The 25,935-nt window shown below is 36.6% G+C and overlaps 4 protein-coding genes and 6 non-coding genes across 10 annotated transcripts; 5 read left to right on the forward strand and 5 right to left on the reverse strand.

Moving 5' to 3' along the window:
- Positions 1 to 823: 823 nt before the first annotated feature.
- On the forward strand, positions 824 to 5,103 carry LOC108847616 (uncharacterized). Its single transcript, XM_057006097.1, has 5 exons — positions 824 to 980; positions 2,474 to 2,888; positions 2,972 to 4,031; positions 4,099 to 4,245; positions 4,321 to 5,103. The coding sequence occupies exons 2-5, from the start codon at positions 2,838 to 2,840 to the stop codon at positions 4,914 to 4,916; spliced, it is 1,854 nt and encodes a 617-aa protein (XP_056862077.1). The 5' UTR covers positions 824 to 980; positions 2,474 to 2,837; the 3' UTR covers positions 4,917 to 5,103.
- A 6,644-nt stretch (positions 5,104 to 11,747) lies between these two features.
- On the forward strand, positions 11,748 to 12,296 carry LOC108844843 (AAA-ATPase At5g17760-like). Its single transcript, XM_018618132.1, has one exon. It carries the CDS (start codon positions 11,748 to 11,750, stop codon positions 12,294 to 12,296), a length of 549 nt encoding a protein of 182 aa, XP_018473634.1.
- Positions 12,297 to 13,019: 723 nt separating this feature from the next.
- LOC108844583 (cytochrome b6-f complex iron-sulfur subunit, chloroplastic) lies at positions 13,020 to 14,388 on the forward strand. Its single transcript, XM_018617865.2, has 5 exons — positions 13,020 to 13,190; positions 13,272 to 13,522; positions 13,682 to 13,799; positions 13,870 to 14,052; positions 14,147 to 14,388. The coding sequence occupies exons 1-5, from the start codon at positions 13,146 to 13,148 to the stop codon at positions 14,249 to 14,251; spliced, it is 702 nt and encodes a 233-aa protein (XP_018473367.1). The 5' UTR covers positions 13,020 to 13,145; the 3' UTR covers positions 14,252 to 14,388.
- A 141-nt stretch (positions 14,389 to 14,529) lies between these two features.
- On the forward strand, positions 14,530 to 14,601 carry TRNAT-UGU (transfer RNA threonine (anticodon UGU)). The gene has a single exon. It is a non-coding gene; the product is annotated as a tRNA-Thr (tRNA).
- A 2,477-nt stretch (positions 14,602 to 17,078) lies between these two features.
- LOC108832532 (calmodulin-like protein 6) lies at positions 17,079 to 17,944 on the forward strand. Its single transcript, XM_018606010.2, has one exon. The coding sequence runs from the start codon at positions 17,287 to 17,289 to the stop codon at positions 17,737 to 17,739; it is 453 nt and encodes a 150-aa protein (XP_018461512.1). The 5' UTR covers positions 17,079 to 17,286; the 3' UTR covers positions 17,740 to 17,944.
- A 1,028-nt stretch (positions 17,945 to 18,972) lies between these two features.
- LOC130510293 (small nucleolar RNA snoR97) lies at positions 18,973 to 19,081 on the reverse strand. The gene has a single exon (XR_008943970.1). It is a non-coding gene; the product is annotated as a small nucleolar RNA snoR97 (small nucleolar RNA).
- A 69-nt stretch (positions 19,082 to 19,150) lies between these two features.
- Positions 19,151 to 19,262, reverse strand: LOC130510270 (small nucleolar RNA Z278). Its single transcript, XR_008943947.1, has one exon. It is a non-coding gene; the product is annotated as a small nucleolar RNA Z278 (small nucleolar RNA).
- A 34-nt stretch (positions 19,263 to 19,296) lies between these two features.
- Positions 19,297 to 19,388, reverse strand: LOC130510264 (small nucleolar RNA Z223). Its single transcript, XR_008943942.1, has one exon. It is a non-coding gene; the product is annotated as a small nucleolar RNA Z223 (small nucleolar RNA).
- A 30-nt stretch (positions 19,389 to 19,418) lies between these two features.
- Positions 19,419 to 19,505, reverse strand: LOC130510309 (small nucleolar RNA U36a). Its single transcript, XR_008943986.1, has one exon. It is a non-coding gene; the product is annotated as a small nucleolar RNA U36a (small nucleolar RNA).
- A 42-nt stretch (positions 19,506 to 19,547) lies between these two features.
- On the reverse strand, positions 19,548 to 19,689 carry LOC130510315 (small nucleolar RNA snoR134). The gene has a single exon (XR_008943992.1). It is a non-coding gene; the product is annotated as a small nucleolar RNA snoR134 (small nucleolar RNA).
- Between the last annotated feature and the right edge of the window lie 6,246 nt (positions 19,690 to 25,935).

Below are 25,935 nucleotides of genomic sequence, written 5' to 3' on the forward strand. Positions count from 1 at the left end.
TTTGTCATTTTTATTCCCCGTTGTGACTTTGTCCAGTTAGGCCAATAATTAGATTGAGACGGTTTGAATCACTAAAGGTTCCGGTTTTCTGAAACCCAATCCGATTCTTAGCTTTATGCTCTGTTGTCTTTTTCTTTTTTCTAAACGGTTACTTTGGGCAACTACCCATTTAGGTTAAATCAAGTGGTGGGCACAAACAGATTTTTCGAAAAACACCATCGTCTGTCCAGGTCTGATCTATATAGGAGAAAAAATAGTTTCTATTCTTTGCTTCCTTTGCTAGTGTATTTGTCTAACCATTCTTACTCCGAAGAATATAACAGATTTACAAGCGGTTTGCTAATTATGACAGATTCACAAAGAAACTTATAATTTTGAGCTTACGGTTTAAAAAATTCAACTTTTTGTGAAGGAGTTTTTTGGACGAATTGGGGTAAAACGTCACGGTAGCTTACTAATTCACGTTTAGTCGCCGATTAAGCGGTCTCTACGGGTGCATTTTAGAACATGGATTGTATGTAATAGCGTCTGTGTTTTGGTTTTGCTCCTAAACCGTCACCGGTTATTTAATTTGGTGCAAGCGTAAAGATCGACCGGATCGAGTTTTATTTAAAGTAAGAAGCCCCATTTATCAAAATCCCCAATCAGACGAAAAGGATTTGGTCAGCCGGTTTAGTACGTGAATTGCGGTTCGGTTTATAATAATAATGCAAATAAAAAGTGTGTGGTCGCGAATAGAAGGTTTCGTCACGTGTGAAAAAATCAGAGCCGTTGACAACTTTTTCGTGGAAAAGTGTGTGGCTCGTACAATTCTTTTTGATTCGGTCCAGAAAAGGTTTTCTTTTCGGGTTAGCGTAGGCTTTACCTCAAAGTCTCTCTCTCTCCCTTAACTTTTGAAGATAATCATTCTCTGGAGCTGATGACTTCGAATATTATCGCCCTAATCCCCTTCTCGATTTCAATTCTATCTCTGCTCTCTGGTGAGATTACCTCTCCTCTTCTCTCTTTTTTCGATTCTCTGTGTCTCGGCTTCGTTCTTAAGCGTTTGGTGTTGTTGGGTTACGTGAACTTGTGATACCTTCTTGTTCGATTCGATTTTGGCGGTATGCCTTGATGTCGGTGGATAACTTTTTTTCTCTGTTTTTATCTTTTGGTCCGAATTGCAAGCTGTTTGCTAGTTTAGGTCGTGTCCGAGTGTTAAAGAGAGCTTGTGATTATCTGAACTGCAAGCTTCTTGCTTTTTTGGGTCGTGTCCGATTGTTAAGATAGTTCTCTTGTTCTAACATTTGAATTGCAAGTTTTTTTGTTTTTTTTGGGTCTGAAATTGTAATGATCTGAGTTGCAGCAAGGTTTATGTTTTTTTTTCTGGGTCGTGTCCGATTGTTAAGATAGCTCTCTTGTTGTAATGGTCTGAATTGCAAGATTTTTGTTTGTTTGTTTTTTAGTCTGAAGTTGTAATGATTTAAACTGCTAGCTTTTTACCTTTTTGGGTCGTATCCAAGTGTTAAGATAGCTCTATTTTTGTAGTGATCTGAAAAGTTTTTTTTGCTTTATTTGGGTCTGAAATTGTAGTGACCTGAACTGCAAGCTTTTTGCTGTTTTTGGGTCGTGTCCAATTGTTAAGATAGAGCTCTCTTGTTGTAATGCTCTGAATTGCAAGTGTTTTTTTTGGGGAGTTGTGTCCGAGTGTGAAGGTAGCTCTCTTGCCTTGATGTCGGTGGATAACTCTTTTTTTCTCTGTTTGCTCTGTAACCCTTTGTTTTTTATCTTTTGGTCCGAATTGCAAGCTGTTTGCTAGTTTAGGTCGTGTCCGAGTGTGTTTTTTTTTTTGCTAAAATTTGGCCGTGTGTTAAAGAGAGCTTGTAATTATCTGAACTGCAAGCTTTCTTGCTTTTTTTTTTGGGTCGTGTCCGATTGTTTTTTTTTTTTTTTTTTTTTCGTGTCCGATTGTTAAGATAACTCTCTTGTTCTAACATTTGAATTGCAAGTTTTTTTGCTTTTTTGGGTCTGAAATTGTAATGATCTGAGTTGCAAGCTTTATGTTTTTTTTTTCCAGGTCGTGTCCGATTGTTAAGATAGCTCTCTTGTTGTAATGGTCTGAATTGCAAGCTTTTTGTTTTGTTTTTGGTCTGAAGTTGTAATGATCTAAACTGCAAGCTTTTTGCCTTTTCTGGGTCGTATCCGAGTGTTAAGACAGCTCTATTTTTGTAGTGATCTGAAAAGTTTATTTTCTTTATTTGGGTCTGAAATTGTAATGATCTGAGCTGCAAGCTTTTTGTTTTTTGGGGTCGTGTCCGATTGTTAAGAAGTGCAAGCTTTTTTTTTTCCATTTTTTGGCCTGAAGTTGTAGTGACCTGAATTGCGAGCTTTTTTTTTTTTTTTTTGCTTTAGAGTATGTGGTGTCTGAGCGTTAATAATAATAGCTTATAGCTCTCTTGTTGAGTTCTTTTTTGTGTTTTTTTTTGTCAATCAGGTGAGCAACTTATTGGGATTTGAGGAAGAACTGGGCTTTCTTAAGCTCAAAATCAACTCTTCTTCTTCACTCTGGCCGCTTCTGCAAAGACAAAGTGTGCTTCTCGCACCTCTGCGCAGGTGTGGGGTGGCCTTAAACTCCTACCTTCACTTTCTCTCCCAACTATTTCTCAAGCTTCAGTCATCTGGAGGCTACGCCGTGTCTCCGAGGGTCTTACCCTTGATTACGGCTAACATTTGTTCATAAAACCTCCAAAAACTTTCCTTTTTCTACTCGGTGTTGTATATTAAGTTTAAAACAGTTTTTAGTTTTTTTTTAGTGTCTTCTAGTGGGGGATGTACTCTATGTTATTGAGTTTGACACAATGGTAAGGTTTTCATGCTTCTACCCTCACATCCACCGCCATAGACCTAAGGTATCTTGAAACATGATCGACTCTTCTCTTATAAGAGGACACTAACTAACTAACTAATTTGTTGCTATGTCCTAATGATGCAGAAATCAGAGGAAGGGGTTTCAGAACGAGTGAATAGAGAGAATGGGTCTAAGTCAAAAAGGTTGAGCTCAATCATATTTGGAAGGAACAATCCTTCCGTTAGTGAAAACAGCAAGCCATCTGGCTCTACAGGTGTTGATCGTGTCTGGAAATCCGAGGAGATAAAACCCAGTGGCGTTCTTGAGCATGATGCTGGGACTCCTGAGGCACGTCACCTCAAGAAAAGTCAGTCTCACGGAGACGAGCTGTACTTGGATGTTGCCACAGAGAATGGACCACCAGATCAGATCACTTCTCCAGATTCTCTTGTAGAAGGAAGTCCTAATCTGATTCAGAAAGATCCTAGAGGTTCAGTTTCTGCTTACCAGGGCTCTGATCAAGCACTCTATGGGTCTATCTTCTCTGTTGGAGATCTTCATCATCCTGATGACACCTCGTTGGACAACTCAAACAGCCAAACGCCCTATGATTCACCGTTGCTTGTGAGATCAAACTCAATGCCTATCATTGCTGACTCTGCTTCAGAGAAATCTTCACCTTCTCATCACTCTAGGTCTATCCACGGGACTGATGATGCAGAGGTGAAGCAAGAGCAAGATCTAGATAACAACAAGGAGAATCTAGAGGATGATGATGATGATGATGCATATGATGACTATTCTTCCCTGGCAAAGGACTGGATAGTACCACCTACAGATGAGCTCAAGTTAACAAACTTCCTTGAAGGAGAAACATCAAACCAGCCAGCAGAGTTTCCAGGAAAGGATTCTAAGTTTAAGCGTATTGAGGATTGGGTCAATGGCCTTCAGCATGTAAACTTTACAGAGGAAGCTGATGAACCAACAGGATATGATGATGATGAGTTGCCAAGAGAGCCTGAGGCAACAGCTAAAGTAGAAGTCATCAAGTCAAGTCCTGGAATGGAAGCTGCAAAAAAGTATATATCCTCAATGAGTGCTTCTGCGACCACAGTCCAGCTTGTTAGTTATGGTCTTGTTGAGATACCGTTCTTAAGTGCATATGCTGGTCTGAGAGTTCTCAATCTCTCAGGAAACTCAATAGGTAAAAAAGCTATATATTTGCTAATTTAATACACATTTTTTACTGGTCTTATTAATACATGTTCCAGTTAGGATAACTCCTGGTGCTCTTCCTCGAGGACTACATGCATTGAACTTGTCAAAGAACAGCATCTCTGTGATTGAAGGCCTACGTGAACTCACTCGTCTTCGAGTACTAGACTTGAGATACAACAAGATACTGAGAATTGGTCATGGTATGACACCTTTGCTCACCTACATTCTTTAGTTATCTCCTTATTACACCTTTTTTATATTTGTTGTTGGGTCAGGTTTGGCTTCTTGCTCCTCACTGAAAGAACTATACCTAGCTGGGAACAAAATAAGTGAAATCGAGGGTCTTCATCGTCTCTTGAAACTAACGGTCTTGGACTTACGCTTCAACAAGTTCTCAACCACCAAATCTCTCGGCCTACTCGCTGCAAATTACAGTTCTCTTCAAGCTATAAGCTTGGAAGGCAATCCTGCGCAGAAGAATGTTGGTGATGAACAGCTTAGAAAGTACCTATTGGGACTCTTGCCGCATTTGGTGTACTACAACAGACAAGGAGCTAAAGATGCTCGGCATGGGACAAGCACGCTACAGTTGGAACGAGGTCTCAGATCATCAGAGATGAAAAACAGTAGCCGGAAGAGTAGCCTTGGGGCATCCAATACCCACAAGGGTGGATCATCCACGGTGCGTAAAGCTTCGGGTTTGCAGAAGAGGTCTAAGGAGAGAAGTGGCCGTCTTCCGCCTGTGGGACACAGAGTATCACCAGCTGCTTATGAGAATCATCATGTTGCTGCTGGTGATAGGTTGTCTACTCTGAGATCTGAGCTCTCTATGAGGAGAAGCCGAAGCGAAGGAGCTCTTGGGCCTAACTGATCTTTGCGAGGTTAAGATGAAGATGGTTTCTTTGTTCACTAAAACGTCGTCCTATCTTTTTTGTTATGTTGTTGTGCATTAAAAGTTACTTCAGAGAAGCTTTGTGTTTCTTCCTTATAGCTTCTCAATAATGTCTGAAATTGTAAACAGTCTTATACATTTTTTCAACATAGTTTGAGTTATACTATATTGCAAAGAGACTTTGAATCTCTTGTCTCTTTAAATGTTTTGTCTGAATCCAATACGGTTTTTAGGTTGGTTCTGGTAAACTGAATGGTCATTCCTAATGGACAATATTGCAAGTGAACGGTTCAAAACTGTAAAGTGGTCCAAAGAGCATCAAAACTGGGATAACGAAGTCTCATGAGACAGCTTTATTCCTGAAAATTAAATTCATTAGTTTTCTCATTTTCTTCTCGTGACCACATTGTTGCTCATACGGTAAACATAACCATATGTTATATATACATTTAAGAACATTATTCATTGATTATTCCCCCTCTCCGATGAAACAATTTAACTGCAGAAACCAATATTGTAAATACAGAACATGGTAATTTTTTTTTTTGAGTTTTATGATGTGGTCCAGAGGAAGGAAATGTAAAACAGAACATGGTAATTTTTTTTTGATTAAATGTGTCTTTGATCATTCTTCGCTCTCCTGTCTTCCATTAAGAGAGTAATGGCTTGTTTTGCAGAAAAGATTGGTGGAGTAAGGGGATCAGCATAAGTTGGTTTTGATAGTAACAAAAGGATTGCAAATGTTGTGGATTATGTCTGACCATAAATCACCTTTTCAGCTTAACATGGACGAGTAGGACTAGTAGTATTAGTTTTACTCCTCATAAATGAAGAAGCTGTGATTGCGCTTTCTTCACAGCTAGAAAAAAGCTGATCAAGCACATTCACTGCTGTGTCATTGCTTCCTTCGCCGTTATAAGAGAATATAATGATATGAACTTGTAACTTGTTATTCCATTGTGAACGTATCAACATATATATACATGAGCAATGACCGACTTTATACGCTAGAGTTTATCTCTAAGTCTTATGTTTATCTATAACATATTTATACTTATCAATAGGTAATCCTTATCTATACTAGGATTCCCTAATACTCCCCCTCAAGTTGGAGAGTGAAGGTCTTGAACTCCCAACTTGGATGATAGAAACTCGAACTGAGCACGGTCCAAAGCTTTAGTAAGAATATCTGCTCTCTGATCTTTGGTGCTAACATGCGTTGTGGAGATAAGTCCAGCTTTGACAGCATCACGAACACAATGACAGTCCCTCTCTATGTGCTTAGTACGTTCGTGAAAAACTGGGTTAGCGGCAATGTGGATTGCGGCTTTGCTATCACAATAGAATGGAACCGGTTTGTTGACTTCAATACCGATTTCCTTTATCAGTGGGATGATCCACTTCAGTTCTTTAGTTGCTGCAGCCATTGCTCGATACTCGGCTTCAGCGGAAGAGTGTGAGACGGTATCTTGCTTCTTAGTACGCCAAGAAATGGGATTGCCTCCGAGTAGGACGACGAATGCACTTAAGGAACGACGAGTAATGGGACAGGTACTCCAATCAGCATCCACATAAACTGAAAGCTCGAGATTACTGTCTGACCGTAGGAGAATACCTTGACCCGGGCATCCTTTAAGAAATCTTACAACTCTCAGTGCGGCTTCCCATTGAGCTACGGTAGGAGCTTTCATAAATTGAGATAGTAAGTGGATAGCGTAGCAGAGTTCAGGTCGAGTGACTGACAAGTAAACGAGGCGCCCCACTAAACGTCGGTACTGCTGTGGATCTGAGAACAACGGTCCTTTATCTGCAGCCAGATGATGGTTTTGTTCGACTGGAGTAGAGACAGGTTTCGCAGCCAACAACCCACAATCCTTGATAATATCTAACACATATTTGCGTTGAGAGAGAAAGATACCCTCAGCAGACCGAGCAACTTCAATCCCTAAGAAGTATTTGAGCTTGCCAAGATCCTTCATACGGAAGCATTCACTCAAGTGCTTCTTGAATTTGGCAAGTAAGTGAAGGTCGTTGCTTGCAAGAACCAGATCGTCAACATATATCAAGACCCGTACTTCTTTGGAACCTTCAGTGAGGATAAACAGCGAGTAATCCTCATAGGCTTGAACAAAACCAAATTTGAGGAGAGCATTGGATAACTTGGCGAACCAGCAGCGAGGAGACTGCTTTAAACCATATATAGACTTACGGAGTCTACAAACTTTGCGAGGATCAGAGTGAGTGAAGCCAGGTGGGAGACGCATATAAACCTCTTCTTCAAGGTCTCCATGAAGGAAGGCGTTGTGGACGTCCATTTGATGGACTTCCCACCCTTTTGCTGCAACAAGACTTAACAGACTTCGGACAGTAGCCATCTTGACAACAGGAGCAAAAGTTTCATCATAATCTTCACCGGCAACTTGCCTATTTCCACATGCTACTAGCCGTGACTTGTGACGTTCAATGGTGCCATCGGCATTGTATTTGATACGGTTGACCCATTTTGACGCAATGGCTTTGCGGCCAGGAGGCAAAGTTGCTAAGTCCCACGTTCCAAGTTCTTCATGAGCCACAACCTCATGTTTCATAGCATCTCGCCAGACCTTGTCTTTGATTGCCTCAGCATAGCTTTTAGGTTCTACTCCAGCGGTAACAGCTGCTAGAAATGCTTGATGGGAAACTGAGAAGTTAAGATCAGTTACATAAGCATTCAATGGATACGGTGTCATACCTGAATCGTTTGTGGAGGACGTTGATGTAGAGCTAGCGAGAGAGAGATTGGGTTCTTCAAGAGTAGTAGCATTATAGGTGACATAATCTTTCAACTTAACAGAAGGAACTCGTGTTCGCTGACTCCGAGTTGCAGGTTCTGTTTGAACGACGTTTTCTGGTGCTGTGACAATAGGTGCTGGAGCTGTCACAGAGACTGTGGTTTGGTCAACTTCAGGTGTGTCAGACTGTTGTGTGTGTTCAGATTGGTGTTGGGGTGGCTCGTTAGTCGGTGCGTTGCTAAGAGTCACCGTACTCCCCCTGTCTATCAAAGGCGGAGCCTCATCACAGTCATCATCAATAAACGCAGAAAGATGTGGCTGACTGTGGTGACTTGGCTGGCAAGGAGATGGCTTAGTAGAGGATGAAGATAAAGGAAATTCCGTTTCTTTAAACACAACGTCACGTGAGATGATGAACTCCTCTGAATCCAAGTCGAATACTTTCCATCCTTTCTGGTTAAGTGGATAGCCAACAAAGACGCATCTTCTACTCCGTGAGCCGAATTTGTCTCTGTTTCTCGATTTGGAGTGAACAAAACACAGACTACCAAATACTCTGAGGTGGTCATACGCGGGCTTGGTACCGTAGAGAACCTCGTATGGGGATGCTTTATCGAGAACTGAAGACGGAGTTCTGTTTATTAAATGAGAGGCTGTTAAGATAGCTTCGCCCCAGAACTTGACTGGCACGTTTCCTCCAAAAAGTAACGATCTTGCAACATTAAGTATATGCCTGTGCTTTCTCTCGACACGAGCATTTTGTTGTGGAGTTGCAACACAAGAGGTTTGATGGATAACCCCGTTTTCTCTGAAGTATCGTGATAAACACATGAACTCTGTACCGTTGTCACTCCGAACCATTTTGATGTCTTTGTTGAACTGTTTCTTTACCATGGTGAAGAAGTTTTTAAGAACCGTTTGTACCTCTGACTTTTCAAGAAGTAAATAAGTCCAAACTGATCTGGAATAATCGTCAACGATTGTCAAAAAATAACGAGCTCCACAAGAAGATTTCTCTCTATACGGACCCCAAACATCGCAATGGATCAACTCAAAACACTCTTTAGTTTTATTCAAACTCTGGTAAAAAACTTCTCTTGTCTGTTTTGCTCTGAAACATGTGTCACATGAGCCATGAGCTGCAGATTTATTTGAAAACGACAAAGGTAAAAAATTTAAAACTGAAAACGCCGGATGTCCTAGCCTCTGGTGCCATCGATACTGATCAATTCCTGTGACGGTCTTCTCAGCAACATGAACCCTTGCAGCCATGACATCCTTGAAATAATAAACCCCATCTCTCTCTTCACCTGCTCCAATCAGTGTCCTCGAGAAACGATCCTATAAAACGCAAAGTGTGTCTGTTAGTAACGCAAAACAATTTGTTTGTCGTAGGAGTTTGGACACTGAGATGAGGGAGCAGTTGAGGTTTGGAACAAATAACACATTAGGCAATGTAATGTTATTAGAGAGATGGAACACGCCAACATGAGTGGCAAATGTCTTGTTGCCATCTGCAAAGCCCACCGGACATGGTGGTATATTCGAGACTTCTTTGAGAAACGAGAGTTCTCCGGTCATGTGATGAGAAGCCCCCGTGTCAAGAATTAAGTCTCCAAAACGCTTACCAGTCAGTCTCTCAGAAGATGACTTTGTCTTCTCGTTGATGATCTGAGTTAAAGCGTTCCACTGTTCGTCTGTAAACATTGGAAAGTTGGAGGGGTTGGAGGAGGTTGCGTGAGCTTTTGCTCCATTGTTGCGACTTCTGTCAGAATTTGAAGAAGAACCACGCCCTCTGTTGCTCTGTGATCCCCTGTTCTCGGTTTTATTGGAACGTTCTTCCCACCAATCTGGAAATCCAACTAACTGCCAGCAATTTGCCTTTTCATGTCCTCTGCGCCCGCAGTGAGCACATTGAGAAGGTCGTCGAGATGGTCCAGAGTTCTGAGCATCGGCTGAGTCTTTCTTAGCAAGAAAACCAACTGCGCTTTGCTGTACTTCTCTCTCCTTTGATGACTGAAGCCTCTGTTCCTCTCATATAACTTTAGCATACGCCTCTCCAAGATCAACCAGAGAATCATTAGATATGATTCCTTGACACACTCCTCCAAAACGAGATTCATCTAACCCCATGACGAATTGATGCACCTTTTCTTCATCTCTTTCTTTCTCATATTCTGTAGCTGCACTGCAGCTACAAGCCGGAAGGGGCTTATACATGTCGAGCTCTTCCCACATCTTAGCAAGACGACCATAGTAGTCCATCACCGATTGACCTCCTTGCTTACACGATGCCAACTGTTCTTTGAGATGATGAACCCTTACTTTGTTTCCCACTGAGAAACGTTTCTTCAAATTCTCCCAAAGTTTGTGAGAATCGGAGATAAACGTGACTGTGGAACGGACTTTAGCTTCAATGGAAGATCTTATCCATCCTACAATCATGGAGTTAACCGAGGACCATAGATCAAAATTAGGATCATCAATGGAAGGTTTTAGAATTGTTCCATCGATAAAACCTAGTTTTCTCTTGGCTCTCAAGGCATTGATTAACTCCGTAGACCACTCGTTGTAATTGTCTCCGGTGAACACCACAGAAGTAATTAATGCACCAGGGTTGTCCGATGCATGTAAGAAGTAGGGACTCGAGTTCACAGAACTCGCTTTGCTCGTCTCAACTTGAGCGGCTGACTTTGTTGTAGAAGAATCGTCTTCTCCAGACATTGTTTTGACAAACGATTTCTAGGTCTCAGAATTTTGAATGCTCTGATACCATATAAGAGAATATAATGATATGAACTTGTAACTTGTTATTCCATTGTGAACGTATCAACATATATATACATGAGCAATGACCGACTTTATACGCTAGAGTTTATCTCTAAGTCTTATGTTTATCTATAACATATTTATACTTATCAATAGGTAATCCTTATCTACACTAGGATTCCCTAATAGCCGTCTTCAACTGTCTCTCTCTTGTATTACTTTGTAACACTCCATTAACTAATCATGTCATCAATGTTTAAACTTCTCAAGATCGCGGTTAAAAAAATAATTGAGAAGATTACTTGTTTCACAAATTTTTACCTACCTTAAAAAATTTGTTTCGGTCTTTTTCATAGGATCGGGATATCCCTAGTTAAACCAAAATAAAAACAATTTTTTTTTTTACCTTATTTACATATGTAGATTGGCAGATTCTTTTACTGAAACATGGAAACTGTAGAGGACAGAGCTCATCAGAAGAGGCAAAGAGAAGCGCAGCTGCTGCAATCACTGATGGTTTAAACTTGAGGAACTTGATATCTGCAGCATTTTTTTTCAAAGAACTTTTTTTTAAGTTAGACGCATTGTGAAAAAATCTTTTTCTTTTGTGATTGAAGAAAAGATTAACTGTTTACCATGTTGAAGATTGAGGTAAGATCAGTAGCTTGAGATTTGGAAATTATTCTCATTTGGAAATTCTTAGGCCATGTTTATTGATGTCTCTTCTTAGGGAAATATCTCAGTATAATTCTTAATTAGAAAAAAGAAAATAAATATTTTTAGATAAGAGATGTCTCTTAGATAAGGTCCATAAGAAACATATCTTAGTGATCTGTTACTGCTTTACACTATTTACTTAATTTTATTAATTAAATATTTATTAAGAATCTAACTAGGGTCTTTTCTAATAATCATACCCTTAAAGTATCTTCAATGAAGAAATAAGAAAGGATATCTAAGCAAAATTTAATTATGAACAATAAAAAGTGTTAGGAGAGAGAAATGCAGTACTAGTGCAGAGATATGAAAAAAATCTTTTCAGATTTCACATTTCTAAATGTCAGTTTGTTATTGGTTTTCTACAATTTTAAAAATTAAAAATTAAAAATTTAACTATATAAGAAATTATATTAATATAATGAAAGAAAAAAGTTACCTATTGCATGCACCACCATGAACAGGGAAATCCAGTTTAGTTGCTGCAATTGCAAACCATTTAAACTTTGATGTATATGAATTGCAGCTTTGAGTCATTGTAGATGATTCTGCAATGAGAAAGCTTCTCTCTACTATTACCAATGGATTCATACTTCTTCTTGAAGACATCGACAACCTCAATATTGATTTGAGATTTGATAAGGATAGTGATGGTGACACTACGGGAAACAAATGGGGCTTGACAGGAATATTAAACGCCATCGATGGAGTTTGGTCTTCATGTAGACAAGAAATGATTATATCATATTCACAACTAACCTCTTACTACATTGATCCACGTCTTCTCAGGCCATGCATGATGGATATGAAAGTCTTCATGGGACATTGTGGGTATGAGGGTTTCAAAACACTTGCTGAAAACTATTTGCAGGTAAAGGATCATGATCTCTTCCCAAAGATAGAGAGTAAACTAACTGAAGGAGTCAAAATCAATCCAGCACAAGTGGCAGAGGTGTGTACCAGAAATCATGATGTTGACTCGGTTGTTAAAAGTTTGGTTGAGCTTCTAGAGAAAACAGAAGATGGGGTGGAAGATGGGGTCATCTATTTGATCATTTCGAGCAGAATTAAAGATAAAACTGTGTTGGACCATGAACCATGAAACTCTGTCTGTTTGGATTATGCTTCTTTCTTTTTATGCTTTGGCGTTGTCAATAGTTTTAGTATATGTTTCGGTGGTTTTCCAAATTTTGCATAACTTTCTTTGTTATGAATCTAGGTGTGACTTACGGATTGCTTTTATTGTAGTCACATGATATTTGAACTGTGTTTGTCGTTTGTAATTTTTTTTTTTTTTTGCTAAAATTTGGGTCGTTTGTAATTTTGTGTGAGAACTTTGTTTCTTTTGAAAAAAAAAAATAATAGAAAGAAGAATCACAACTTTTGGGAGATTCAGCCGATAAAGTTGCTCTTACCTCTCAGGCAAGCTGCTTCCTTCTTGTATTCTATCTTCTTTGTATTCTCTACTTGTGTTCTCGGAGTTGCTTCTCCACCTCTTCTTTCGTTGTTTTTCGCTTTTATTCGCTGCTAGTTTGTTTATCCATGTAATTTCTTTAAAAAAATTGATATAAAATTTAGCATTTACAACAAAATAAATGTTATCTGAAAGACAGATTATTATAAGGACCAAAAACATGCTATAAGAGTCACGCCATGCACAATTTGTTGTCTGAATTTGCTTCACCGGCGGCTACCTTTTTCCTCTATAATCAAAATAGTTATATGGGCTGAAATCAATTAATCAGGCCAGTTAAAGCCCATTGATGATTACGTCATCAGGAAATCCAAAAATCTGATAAGTATGTGGCTATAGCAAACCAGAGGCTGGCGCGTGCCTTATCTGCTTCTCTCTCTTCAGTGGTCTTAAACGCTCTCTGTCTGATCCCACTTGTCTTCCTCCTCCTCCTTAACATCAAAAGCTCCATCACCAAAACCCTTTCACATTTTTTCAATGACTTCATCAATGGCGTCCTCCTCCGTTTCTCCTGCTACTCAGGTTCACTCTCGATCATTAAACAGTTTCATTCTTGTTTCATGTGTTTCTGATCTCTACTTTGATTTTCTTTTTTGGGTGCAGCTTGGTTCGAGCAGAAGAGCTATGTTGGCGATGTCGCGTGTGATGTTTGTGAAGCCAACGAGGACGAACCATCAGATGTTGAGAAAGGAGAAGATTGGTCTGAGAATTGCTTGTCAAGCAACGAGTATACCAGCAGACAACGTTCCTGATATGGAGAAGAGGAAGCTTTTGAATCTTCTTCTTGTGGGAGCTCTTTCTCTCCCTACTGGCTTCATGCTTGTCCCTTACGCTACCTTCTTTGCCCCTCCTGGGTCAGTTTCCTTTTAATCTCCCTCTCTCACGATTTGTGATTGTCTTAGGGTTAGGTTATTTTTAAGACCCTTTTTGGTTTCTTTGGTGTTACTGAGATGTTATTACAATGAGACTTTAAACATAGCTACTTGTAATCCATTGTTCTTTGAAAAATGCAGATCAGGAGGTGGGGGTGGTGGTACACCAGCCAAGGATGCACTTGGAAACGATGTCGTTGCAGCAGAATGGCTTAAGACTCATGGTCCTGGTGATCGAACATTGACCCAAGGATTGAAGGTAAAATATTCCATTAGTACTGTAAAAAAAGGTTCTTGCATCTCAATGGTGTGGATTTTAATGTTAATAGGGAGATCCAACTTACCTAGTTGTGGAGAACGACAAAACTCTAGCGACCTACGGTATAAACGCAGTGTGCACTCATCTTGGATGTGTTGTTCCATGGAACAAAGCTGAGAACAAGTTCCTATGTCCTTGCCATGGATCACAATACAACGCTCAAGGCAGAGTAGTTAGAGGTCCAGCACCATTGGTAAGTCAAATACATTACATTCTCTCTTTAGCATAAGATCTTGCGTGTCTCTCAAGTAAACGTTTTAAAACAAAACTTAAACTTGATGGAACAGTCGCTTGCCTTGGCTCATGCGGATATTGATGACAGTGGAAAGGTTCTATTTGTTCCATGGGTTGAAACTGACTTCAGGACTGGTGATGCTCCATGGTGGTCTTAAAACTCTGCAACAACTCTTTTTGTGGGAAGACTTGTTTGGATGTTCTTATAATGTAAAAGCTGTGTGTAATCATACATTTCAAGGCATTTTACTCTGTGAATTCTTGCCTCTTATATGAATTTTATGTTCACTCACTACTTCCCATGTCTTATGTTTAATTTTTCACATTATTTTTTCTTGAGTCCTCTGGTGTAATAGGATTTGGTTTGTTCACAAATTGTGTTTGCAGAACAGTTGAAACAGTATGAAATATAACTACTCGATAAATTGAACAAAAGGCCCGTATAGCTCAGTGGTAGAGCGTCAGTCTTGTAAACTGAAGGTCCGTAGTTCGATCCTGCGTGTGGGCACTTTTTAATCCTATTTATATTCTTTTATGTTATTTCCTACATAGTCGCCTTTTTATATTCTCTTTACAGAAATGGTTACTTTCACTCACCTTTCTTTTTTTGTAACTTTCACTCACCTTTCTCTTTCGCAAAAAGAAGACTTCCCCATAACACAAGCGTTAAAATGAGTATGTGAACAAATATCACTATAAATTTAGTCAGAAAAAAACAAATATCACTATAAAAACGAATTATTAACAAATAGTTGGGACAGAATAACAACGTGGTTCACCACTCCAATGGATTTGGTCTATAACCGCCAACTAACATATTAGTTAGTTAATCCCTTTATTATTAATCCAGAAGCATTTTAAAAATTTAACCTTTAAAAAATAAACTAATTTCGATGTTATCATTATGCTTATGTGTTATCCTCACAATTCTTCTCAGCCATCATTTAAAATTATCCTTAATTTATTAGAGTAGTTACATATAATGCCATTAGTCCTATTATGTTTGTTATATTCTCATTACCAACATATTATTTGGCTCATTCTTTATATTATTTGACACATATGCATTGCAAATAGGTTATATAAAATGAGTTGTCGAGTCCAAGGACACATATGCATTTCGAGTTTTTTATTACATTTTTCCTTTGCATCTGTACGGATCATATTTTTTTGTACGCTAATTATCACATGCTTTGCTGATTTTGCTATCATATATGTGTACATAACTTATACATTCTTTTATATATTCTTGAACTTATACATTCTTTTATATATATTTTTATTCTTACTGACATTCTTTTATATATTCTTGAACTTATACATTCTTTATATATTCTTGAATTTATACATTCTTTTATATATATTTTTTATCCTTACTAAAATTCTTTTATATATTCTTGAACTTATACATTCTTTTATATATTCTTGAACTTATACATTCTTTTATATATTCTTGAACTTATACATTCTTTTATATATTTTTTTATCCTTATTGATATTCTTTTATATATTCTTGAACTTATACATTAATTCTTTTATATGTTCTTGAACTTATACATTTTTTTATATATTCTTGAACTTATACATTCTTTTGTATATATATATATATGTATGATTACTTGCAATATGAAATATGTAAAAAATGCATATATGTATACATATACTTATACATTGTTTTATATATTCTTTTAATTATACATTCTTTTTATATGTGTGCTCTTTTTTTCAACATTTCGAATTTCGAAAATAGGAACCACATACAACATTATTGCATGTTTTGGAATATGGGAAGCATATAAAATTAGGAACCAAATTTATAGTGATTCGGGGGTGATTGATATTATTTGAGCAAAATATCTATAATTTCGAGGATAATTTTATCAATCTTGACCATGATATTTATGCATTTCCTAAATTATGAAAAGATGATCTACAATAAATATAAACTTGCTAAAATTTTGGTCAAGATATGAAATATGAAATATCTAAAAAATGCATATATGTATACATTTACTTATACATTCTTTTATATATTCTTTTAATTATACATTTTTTATATATGTGTGCTCTTTTTTCAACATTTCGAATTTCGAAAATAGGAACCACATACAACATTATTGCATGTTTTGGAATATGGGAAGCATATAAAATTAGGAACCAAATTTATAGTGATTTGGGGGTGATTGATATTATTTGAGCCAAATATTTATAATTTCGAGGATAATTTTATCAATCTTGACCATGATATTTATGTATTTCCTAAATTATGAAAAGATGATCTACAATAAATATAAACTTGCTAAAATTTTGGTCGTTAATAATGGAAATTGGACAAATATATTAATTAGAATTTGTTGGATAGCTGTGTTGCTCACCAAAATTATGACTGTGTATGACACGTGTATTTATGTTTATAATCGCATACACTCATTGCTATTTGGTATGGCTTCGGTATATAAGTGGACCATCATTTTTTTAAAGAGATGCAGTGACAACCAACTATTTTAGCACAAGACCGGAACATATACTTTAAAGTCTAAAGTATATTATTTTACTAATAATGTTAACCCCTATATATTATTACTCATACCATTTTGACAATTTTCACATATAGAATATGTAATGTTCCCTAATTTTTTTTTTATAAAAAATGTTCCTTAATTTTTTTTTAATATTTTCATCCTGCGCAAGACGCAGGTCATATCCTAGTTACATTATAATTTATAAACAATGATACAGTTAAACACTCCATTGATGATGTTTTATTATATTGTTCAACTAATATTATTGTATTATTAAATTCTGATATAAAAATGAATCAACTAAAAACAAAATGAAGTATTTTGGGTTGCAAATTATAGAACCGAACAACTTTTATAAGATTTTGATAGAATGCCACAAATCCCCTTAAGAAGACCAACGTTTCCTCTCCACCAACAATAACCTAACTTTGACAATCTCTCTTTGTCTCTCCTATTTTTGTCCGTATTTACAAGTTATTAGCTCGCCTTTTTGGCTGATTTTCAATCACATTTCTGTAACATTCTCCTTAGTTTCGGAAACTCCCCTTACCGGGTCTCCAAGGGGCCAAGAAAGTACTGCTTTCTCGGCTTCCCGGAGTCTCATCATTCCCTCTTTTTCTAACGCTTTCTTCATCCACACGCAAACTCAAATCCAAAACCTAACCCTAAAAATGGATACCACCGAGCTAAAACGTGTGTTCCAAATGTTCGACAAGGACGGAGACGGTCGGATCACTAAGAAGGAGCTAAACGATTCATTGAAAAACCTCGGGATCATTATAGCAGAAAAGGAGCTATGGCAGATGATCGACAAGATCGATGTGAATGGTGATGGTTGCGTTGACATTGAAGAGTTTGGAGAGCTTTACAAGACGATAATGGTGGAAGACGAGGACGAGATAGGAGAAGAAGATATGAAGGAAGCGTTCAACGTTTTCGATAGGAATGGAGATGGGTTTATCACGGTGGATGAGTTGAAAGCGGTGTTGTCTTCCTTGGGACTCAAGCAAGGTAAGACCTTGGAGGAATGTAGGAAGATGATCATACAAGTGGATGTTGATGGTGATGGTAGAGTTGATTACAAGGAGTTTAGACAAATGATGAAAAAGGGTCGGTTTTTTTAGCTCTTTGAGCTGATAATTAACTATCTTTTTTTTCTTTCACTTTTGTTTTATCTTTTTTTTTTACTATTTATCTCTCGCATTCTAGAAAGGAAAAATTAAACGATTGGTAAATGAATTGTTTAATAGTCTAATTTGCGAGAGCATATTGTAAAAATTGTAGAACTGTTTGTCTATTAATTAATGGGATTTGTGATGATTTCATTAATCCTGAATCCCTGAAATTAGATGAACCCATGTCAAATTATAAATCATGGGTTCATATTGTTTTATACCATGTTAAGTCCAAATTATGAAACAAAATAACATTGAAACCATATTTCAGTAACACAACAATAATTTGGGTATATATGCATAGTGGAAGTGTTGCTTTATAATATGGGTCTGTGTCTTTATGCTTCCCCTCGGATCATACTGAGACCTACGGTGGTCGTTTTGCTTCTCTTCTCAAATGGTGCGGTGGTGGTATCTTTCCAGTGACTATGTGAGACGTAAGTATTAAGATTTGTGTTTTCACGGATCTAACGGGTGGTTCCTTTCTCCTTGCGGCCTACTTTGAGGACGGTGGGCAAAGTGTTTGAGGCGTTACTACTTGGTATCGTTGGAACCGAGTCCCTTTGGAATGCGGTCTGCACTATAATTATAATACCTATTCCAGCACCGGTGAGTTGTTTTGTACAAATAGGATCAACCTTGGTGATTGTGTCCTGGCGTTTCCTTTTTAAATTTAAAATTATAAACCAATTAGGTTGAAATGTTATAATTGATTAAATGATTCTAATAATGTGTTGAGATTATTTAAAATTGAAATAATCCAATCATCATAACAAAACAAATTAATGCGACTTTCTTCACCAACAATCATATCACATTTGCAACAATTCAACAGTAAAAAATCTGAATAATGAATTAAACACCATGTTGAATACTAATTTACTCAATTTTCTCTAGAAAAAGAAATAATCAACAGTGTTTCTGAATCGCGGCAACCAACGCTTACTGTCTTAAGACATTAGACTCATCACGGTAATAAAACATAAGCGTAAACTGTGCTTCAGAGCGAGAAACATAGAACACAGGAAATATTCAGTACATCCTAAAGTTGAAACTAGGACAGGAACTCATAGCCATTGACAATCATTACCATACTGAGTCAATTGAGAGTACTTCTTCTCAACTCAATAGAGAATAACCAGACTGACGAGAAATCAAACAGAAGTAGATTAGTTGGTAGTCAAATTTAGTGTCCTAGTTTAACAAATATCTCAAGGCCGAAGCAAGAGACAAAGTTGATGTAAACACATACAATTTCTGAGTTATTCAGACTACAAGCAAATTGGCTATTTGCTAGTGTATAGTTAAACTCAGGTTATAAATAGAAAAATCAATTAGAAACAAAATTAAAAAGAATAATGCCTCAGTGAGTCCATTAGCTTCATAGAAATTGCAGTTTCTGCCAAGGGGTTCTCCCTGAAAACAGGGTCTCAGCTCCACTGCACCTCACATAATTGGATTTCCTCATCGGCAATTAACAACAAAAACATTCAAACAATTACAAAAAAAAGGCTCAGATTTTATACAGCTTCTTCTATCAAGAATTTTCTGAAGCAGAACTGGCGTAAAGCTGTTAGTTTTAATCATCACTGCCGAAACATAAAACTAAATAAAATGATAAAAAGATATGGCTCATATTAAGAAATTCAACCATTATATTCCGATTACTTCATTGACTAATCTCAGAAGCGCGGATAATTTTATAATCATAGCCAAAACACCTTCTATTATCTATCTAAATAAACAATACGAATATGAAATCTAGACATTGCTTTGACACAGTTAAGCCATATAAGATTTGAGACAGAACTGCAACACGAATGTCACCAATCTAGCAGGAGCTTTGGGGCTTAATTCCTCAAATTATTATTTTCAGACTAGCCCGGGAGGCTCCTGCGAAACTTGTAATAATGTACCAGTAACCCTATAATCTCAAAAGAAAAAAAGAGGCGACACACAGAGAATGAATCGAGATGTGAGATGGTTTGCTTAGGTTTGATGCGGCTGTTTTTATATAGAGGGAGCAAATGCGTTCGATTAAAAACCCTAGCTAGCCTTTAAAACACCGACCTCCAAATTGTCCAGAATACCCCCCGCTATTTCACTTTCGTTTTTGATCATTGTCGGTTTAGGAATTATTGGGCTATGTACAAAAGCCCAATATGAATAAGAAAGCTCGATGAAGTTCTCAATCATTGTTTTCAGAGAAAAAACGTGAAAGGAACCTCAAAAGTTCCCAATATGTATTATGTTTTCTACAAAGATTTTGTTATACTATTGATAATCCATCTATCTTTACTATTTTTTTTTTGCCGAACTGTAAATCTAGAACATTCCATATAGATATCACACAATATTCATAACACTTCCCCTTGATGTCCATTATGCGTGTAAGATGCTATCTCCATCTTTACTATTTTTACTTTACTATTTTTTTGAAAAGCAATTTTATTGATTAGTCGTATTCTCTCAGTTAATTAGAATTCAAACTTTTTATCAGTATAGCATAAAATCCTATTAATTCATTTCTTTGGAACATGATGTAAAACCTACATCCTTGGATATATTATATATTTAAAAATATTATTGTTGCTGATTCATCATTTTATCCATGATTTTAAGTTAAGTCATTAGTTTTAATAAATAATTTTAATAATTTATCGTTATTTTATAAATATAATTAATAAATAGTTATTAACAAATTTTAGTGATAATGTGATAGTTAATACCATCTTACATTTATTTTATTAATATTATGACTCTATTTCATATGAATATTTGCTATTATATTATTATCTATGATCAATATATACACAATTTTTCTGAAAAAATAATATGTTTATTCTAGCTATATGTATTTATGAAGTGGAACTTATCTTACTGATTTTAAAAATATTGATCCGATTGGATATTGTTAAGATATTAGATTTAAGGTGTTGAAATTTAGAATACATGAAAAATACAAAAATGATTTCCTTGAAATGGTGTTGGTGACATAATGTAGGTTTTATTGAGTGAGTGATTTTGTATTGTGTTACTTTTGTTATATAGTGTTGATTTGAATTTTTAATATTTAATTATATGCATCTAACATGTACGTTTTAGTCGTTTTAGTCTAAGTATGGAAAGAAAGTATCAGCTTTCTTTAAATCTTTTTTTTTGTTTTTTTTTTGGAAAGAATTTTAAATTTTATTCATCTCAAAAAAAACTTCTGTACAGACAAGCTGCTATGTTTTTTATAAGGAAATTAAAACAGACTCAAACTTTTCCTATTTCCTCTCAAACCAAATCACCATTGCCCTATCATACTTTGCTTCATTCTTTTTCCTCAAAGAAGTCACTCTGTTTCTCACCAGCTTCTCAAGTCTAGCAATCATACAAGCGGCTGGTTGTTCTTTCTCCCCCACCCTTCTCGCATTCCTCTCAAGCCATAATGCATAAATCACTGCTTGGAAACTATATCTCAGCAGCATAGTCTGTATCTTCTCTCGCAGCCCATGGATTATAGTCTGCAAAACTCGATCCCAACCATAGCTTCCTTCCTCACTCATCAACTTCCCCACAGTCGCTTTCCAAACTTCTTTAGAGTAAGAACAATCAAAAAATAAGTGATTCCTTGATTCCATCTCCTCTTTACATAACCAACAAGTAGTAACTGCAAGCGGGTTCCATTTAAGAATTCTATCTCCTGTCGCCAATCTATTTCGAATCGCAATCCAAGTAAGAAAGACAAACCTCGGAGTAGATTCTGGAAACCAAACAGCTTTACTCCATTGGACTTCAGGCGCCTTGACTCTTATAAGATTCCAAGTTTGTGAAGTAACAAGCTTTCTTTAAATCAAATGAAGCGTCAGATGTTGTATGTTTTGCCCCATACCCATATGCTTGTGTGTGAGAATGCAAAGATAATATTTATATATATTTGTTTTGTCAAAGTTTCTAAGATCTAAATTGTTGATAATATATGATGTTTATAGACTTTTGTATATTTGTTGATTTTTAATGAGATGTCATTGTTTCTAATACTTTCAATGATTTTTTCGACTCCTAACTATAAGAAGTGTTTGATTTCAAACTCAAATTGCGTAATGATATTTTGGTTATTACTAGAATTTTTTTTTATTTAAAATCTACATCCTCTAAATAAGAAGACGAAACAAACATAATTTAATAAATTAATTGTCAATATAGATACCAAATTTTGACAATTTATAATGTTAATTTAAAATTATGTATATATTTAATAGTTTTAATTTTAATAAAAACTTACATTAATATCATAATTTGTTGGATGTATATTTTGTCTGCATAAGGGTGTACAAACCTTCACTTTGTTGAAATTGAAGATAGAAAGCGAGAGATTGAGGGACCTTCACTCAATAAGAGCATCGTTAAAAAATCAATATTTTTCTTCTTTTCTTCTAATTTACCAACATATCCATTGATTTTAGAAAGCTTTTAATGGTTGTATTTGATCATTGATATTTCAGTGATCCACTGAGACAACAGTTTTGCTAAAGAGTACATAGACATATTCAAATTAAAACTCATTTCATTTGTATTTTTTTGGAATATTTCAAAAAGGAAAGCCAACGTCAATTAATTAGTTGGAAGAAAGGAGGAAATGAGGGTAATTTTATGTTCTCATTTTGTTTGCAAGTTAATATAATTTTTCTTAGAGCAGAAATTGTCTTACTATATAATATAAAAGATAAAAAGTGTTCCATACTATAAATTACTCAAAATTTTAAGATGTTATTATACTGATGATATCAATTTTTTCCAATGAAACAATTTGATGGAAATATTTGACAAAGAAAGAAAAGAACATTTTGAAGATTAGTGTGATTTTTGAAGATTATATATGTTGGTTTGATATAAGAAAGCATGGTATAAGAATTTTGTTTTGGTAGATAATTTTCTGGCACATAAATATTGAGTGATTAGAAAATGTTTTGTTGTTATTCTTGCCACCAAATATGACATCAAAAACCAACCTTATGATGTTGGAATCATAAGATCTTTTAAGATGCATTATCACAAGAGATTTTATTGTGAGAGTTTAGAAAACTATAAATTGGGATCATCTGATTCATGTAAGATCAGTGTTTAGATACTATCAATTATGTAGTTTCAGCTTCAACTGTTACTGTTCATCTAGAGATAATATGCAAATTTTGTTCAGAACATGAACTTGGAAGATGAGTTAGTTTAGCATTAACAAACGTGAAGTTATAATTAATAATCTCACCTATCATAATAAATGGATGTCAATAATATACTCGATTATCCATGTGAACTTGATACATGCTTAGAAGTTCAGAGTTAAGAAGGAATAGTGGCTATTGATGATGAAGTTGAAGATGATAATATGGAAATTTTGGTTGTAATTACGCATCATGAAAAATTTATTGTTTCTAAGACTTTTCAAAAAATTGGATGCAGTTCGAGAAGACAATATCATGAACTATTGATGCAATAAGGAAGATTAGAGATGTAATCTATAGAGAATCCAACTTTAAGAAGAAGAAAAAAAACGAAAATGGACTCATATTTTACTAACTTTTCTTAATTATATGCCTAGATTTATGTATCTATTTATTTATGTCTAGATTTATAATTATTATTTATTTTATTGTTGAGACTATTTATTTACATAGGACTTCTAGAAAATATTTATCTTATCTAGTTTGCTAAATTATTAGATTGGTCTGACTCGAAACCGACAAAAATATAATTTTGTATTAATCATTAGTTTACCGAGTATCAATTTATAAGCATTCTAATATTAGGAAAAAATTACTAGGACATCACCTCTGATTCCTTTTGTACATTGTACACAAAATCCGTTTAGGTTTATATCTAAATATCTAAAGTTTTCTAAAATTTGAATAAAAAAATAACTAAAATACTCTAATATTCTTATTAGAAACATCTGAAATTATTATTATTCAATACTTTTATTTGAATAATCCAAACTACGTGATACTTTATCCGAACAACTTGAATTACTCGATAAACCATACCAGAAAACGAAAAGAACCGATATCAAACCGAATTTTATAAATAATACTTAACAGTTTTTGTTGATATGCATTGAATCTGCTCTAACCCAATAGGATTAGACAATACAGTCTAAATGAGTCTATATGGATTGCAATATTCTACTTAGTCATTTTTATTGGACCGAAGTCCAGAAGTTCTCCAGCGATATTGTGTTTTTGTAACTACAATTACACACTGAAATCACTGAAGCCAATTTAGTAAACTAAAATCTATGTGCTTTTATAAAAACTAGCTAGGGTTTTGGCGACTCTAGGGCGAAATTAGGGCGATATTCAGATCTGGCAAGCTCCTCCTCATCGACGCAATTTTGAGGCTCTCCTTGCCAGGAAAGAAGAGTAGGGAGACCATTGTGCTCTCGGTCTACGAAGTTTCCTGTCTTGTGCAGCGTAGTTTTCTCGCAAATCGGTTTCAAAAACCCTAGATCTCCGACGTAGCGAGCAAGGCAAGTGTTTACGAAGAAGATTGAAGGCTTTCCCCTGTGTAGGGTGTTGTGAACGTTTTGAATACAAGAAGATCTCTTACTTTGGAACCATAACGACACACAAGATGAATCGTTATTATGGGTACCGTGGAAGAGGGGAAAACACGAGGACTGGGAGAAAGAGCCCTGTGAAGGACAAAGAGGACGAGATCATCCCGATACCGGAATTTGACTACTCGGACCTTATTGAAAAACACAGACTCACGCTAGTGGGAAGGATGTTCCATATTGACGGAAGAAGTGTTGAGGCGTTGATCAAACATATGCCAAAGAGACACATATGGGATGTGGAAGGTCGAGTTCGGGGAATAAACTTGGGAAACAATAAGTTCCAGTTTGACTTCAACTGCGAACAAGATATGCAAAAAGTCCTTCAAAGAAGACCATGTCACTTCAATAAGTGGAGTTTTTCTCTTGAAAAGTGGATTCCGACAATCCAGGAGGACTATCCAAATTCTATGTTGTTTTGGATTGAGGTCTCTGGTGTCCCTAGTCACTATAAGAAGGATGAAACTTTCCGAAACATCGGAAAAGCTTTGGGGGCAGTGGACAAAGTAGACGTTGATGGAGGACGTGTAAGAGTTTTAGTCAATGTTGACAATCCCCTGCAATTTGAACGCAGAGCTGGTTTTGCCAATGGAGATGTTATTCGAGTGTCCCTCAGGTATGAGGATCTTCACAGATACTGCTTCACCTGCAAACGGATCTCTCATGAGGAAGGTACATGCCCAGAGCTTACAGAGGCTCAACGTGAGACAAACAGAGTCGCAAGGATTGAGAAAAAAGAAAAGGAGGAACGGGCGACGAGAGAAGCTTTCTCTATTCCAACAAGGTATGAGGCTGGACGGGGGAATCAACCTAGTCATAGAGAAATGGTGGAGCGAAGAAAGGACAAGGAAGATGCGAGAAGATCACCAGACAGAAGTAGAGATAGAGGTTCTGGAAGAGCTCTTTATGGGCATCAAAGTCATGATCTCAGAGATAAAATTACAGAACGACGAGAATCCTATAGCAAAGAGGTTTGGAAAAGACTTGAAAAACCTGAGGCTCCGGTTTATCCCCGAGATCGGGAGAGGTATCATCCATACAGTAGACAAAGGAGTTTGGAGCTCAGAAATCGAGACGAAGGTAGTTGGAGACAAAAGAACTACTCGGGTCCCCCAACGTGGAAAACAACCGACAGAAGAGATCAGAATGGGAGCTCCAGGGATTCTCAGAGCTTAAGCAGGACCAGCTCTAGGCTTCGATTAGGCTCACCTGATTCACAACGCACAATCTCTGCTCCGTATGCAGCTCATCACTCTGGAGCCGGAAAGCCGAGGCAACCGTATAGGTCTCCTCAGAAGCAAATACAGGAATGGAGACCCACTAAGATGCCATCAAACGGAGAAGAAAGAAGAGAACCAAGTGGTACGGAGCAGGACAGAATGGAACATGAGCGCATAAGAAAGCTCAAAGGGAAGATGATAGCTACAGAGCCTGCACCGGCACTGACAAGACCTCTAGCAGAAAGGGGTACGATCACCATCCAGGAGCCGGTATCAAATGTTCAGAATCAAAACACTGACAACGAACCGGAGAAGGAAACAATGAGAAAG

This window comes from Raphanus sativus, chromosome 3 (genome assembly GCF_000801105.2).
Source record: "Raphanus sativus cultivar WK10039 chromosome 3, ASM80110v3, whole genome shotgun sequence".
Taxonomy (NCBI): domain Eukaryota; kingdom Viridiplantae; phylum Streptophyta; class Magnoliopsida; order Brassicales; family Brassicaceae; genus Raphanus; species Raphanus sativus.

Coding starts and splice junctions, on each gene's coding strand:
- LOC108844843 (XM_018618132.1), top strand. CDS start 11,748: ATGAGAAAGCTTCTCTCTACTATTACCAATGGATTCATACTTCTTCTT.
- LOC108847616 (XM_057006097.1), top strand. CDS start 2,838: ATGGTAAGGTTTTCATGCTTCTACCCTCACATCCACCGCCATAGACCT. Junction 4,032..4,098: donor TCTCTCAGGAAACTCAATAG/GTAAAAAAGCTA, acceptor TACATGTTCCAG/TTAGGATAACTCCTGGTGCT. Junction 4,246..4,320: donor GATACTGAGAATTGGTCATG/GTATGACACCTT, acceptor TTGTTGGGTCAG/GTTTGGCTTCTTGCTCCTCA.
- LOC108832532 (XM_018606010.2), top strand. CDS start 17,287: ATGGATACCACCGAGCTAAAACGTGTGTTCCAAATGTTCGACAAGGAC.
- LOC108844583 (XM_018617865.2), top strand. CDS start 13,146: ATGACTTCATCAATGGCGTCCTCCTCCGTTTCTCCTGCTACTCAG. Junction 13,523..13,681: donor ACCTTCTTTGCCCCTCCTGG/GTCAGTTTCCTT, acceptor TGAAAAATGCAG/ATCAGGAGGTGGGGGTGGTG. Junction 14,053..14,146: donor TTAGAGGTCCAGCACCATTG/GTAAGTCAAATA, acceptor TTGATGGAACAG/TCGCTTGCCTTGGCTCATGC.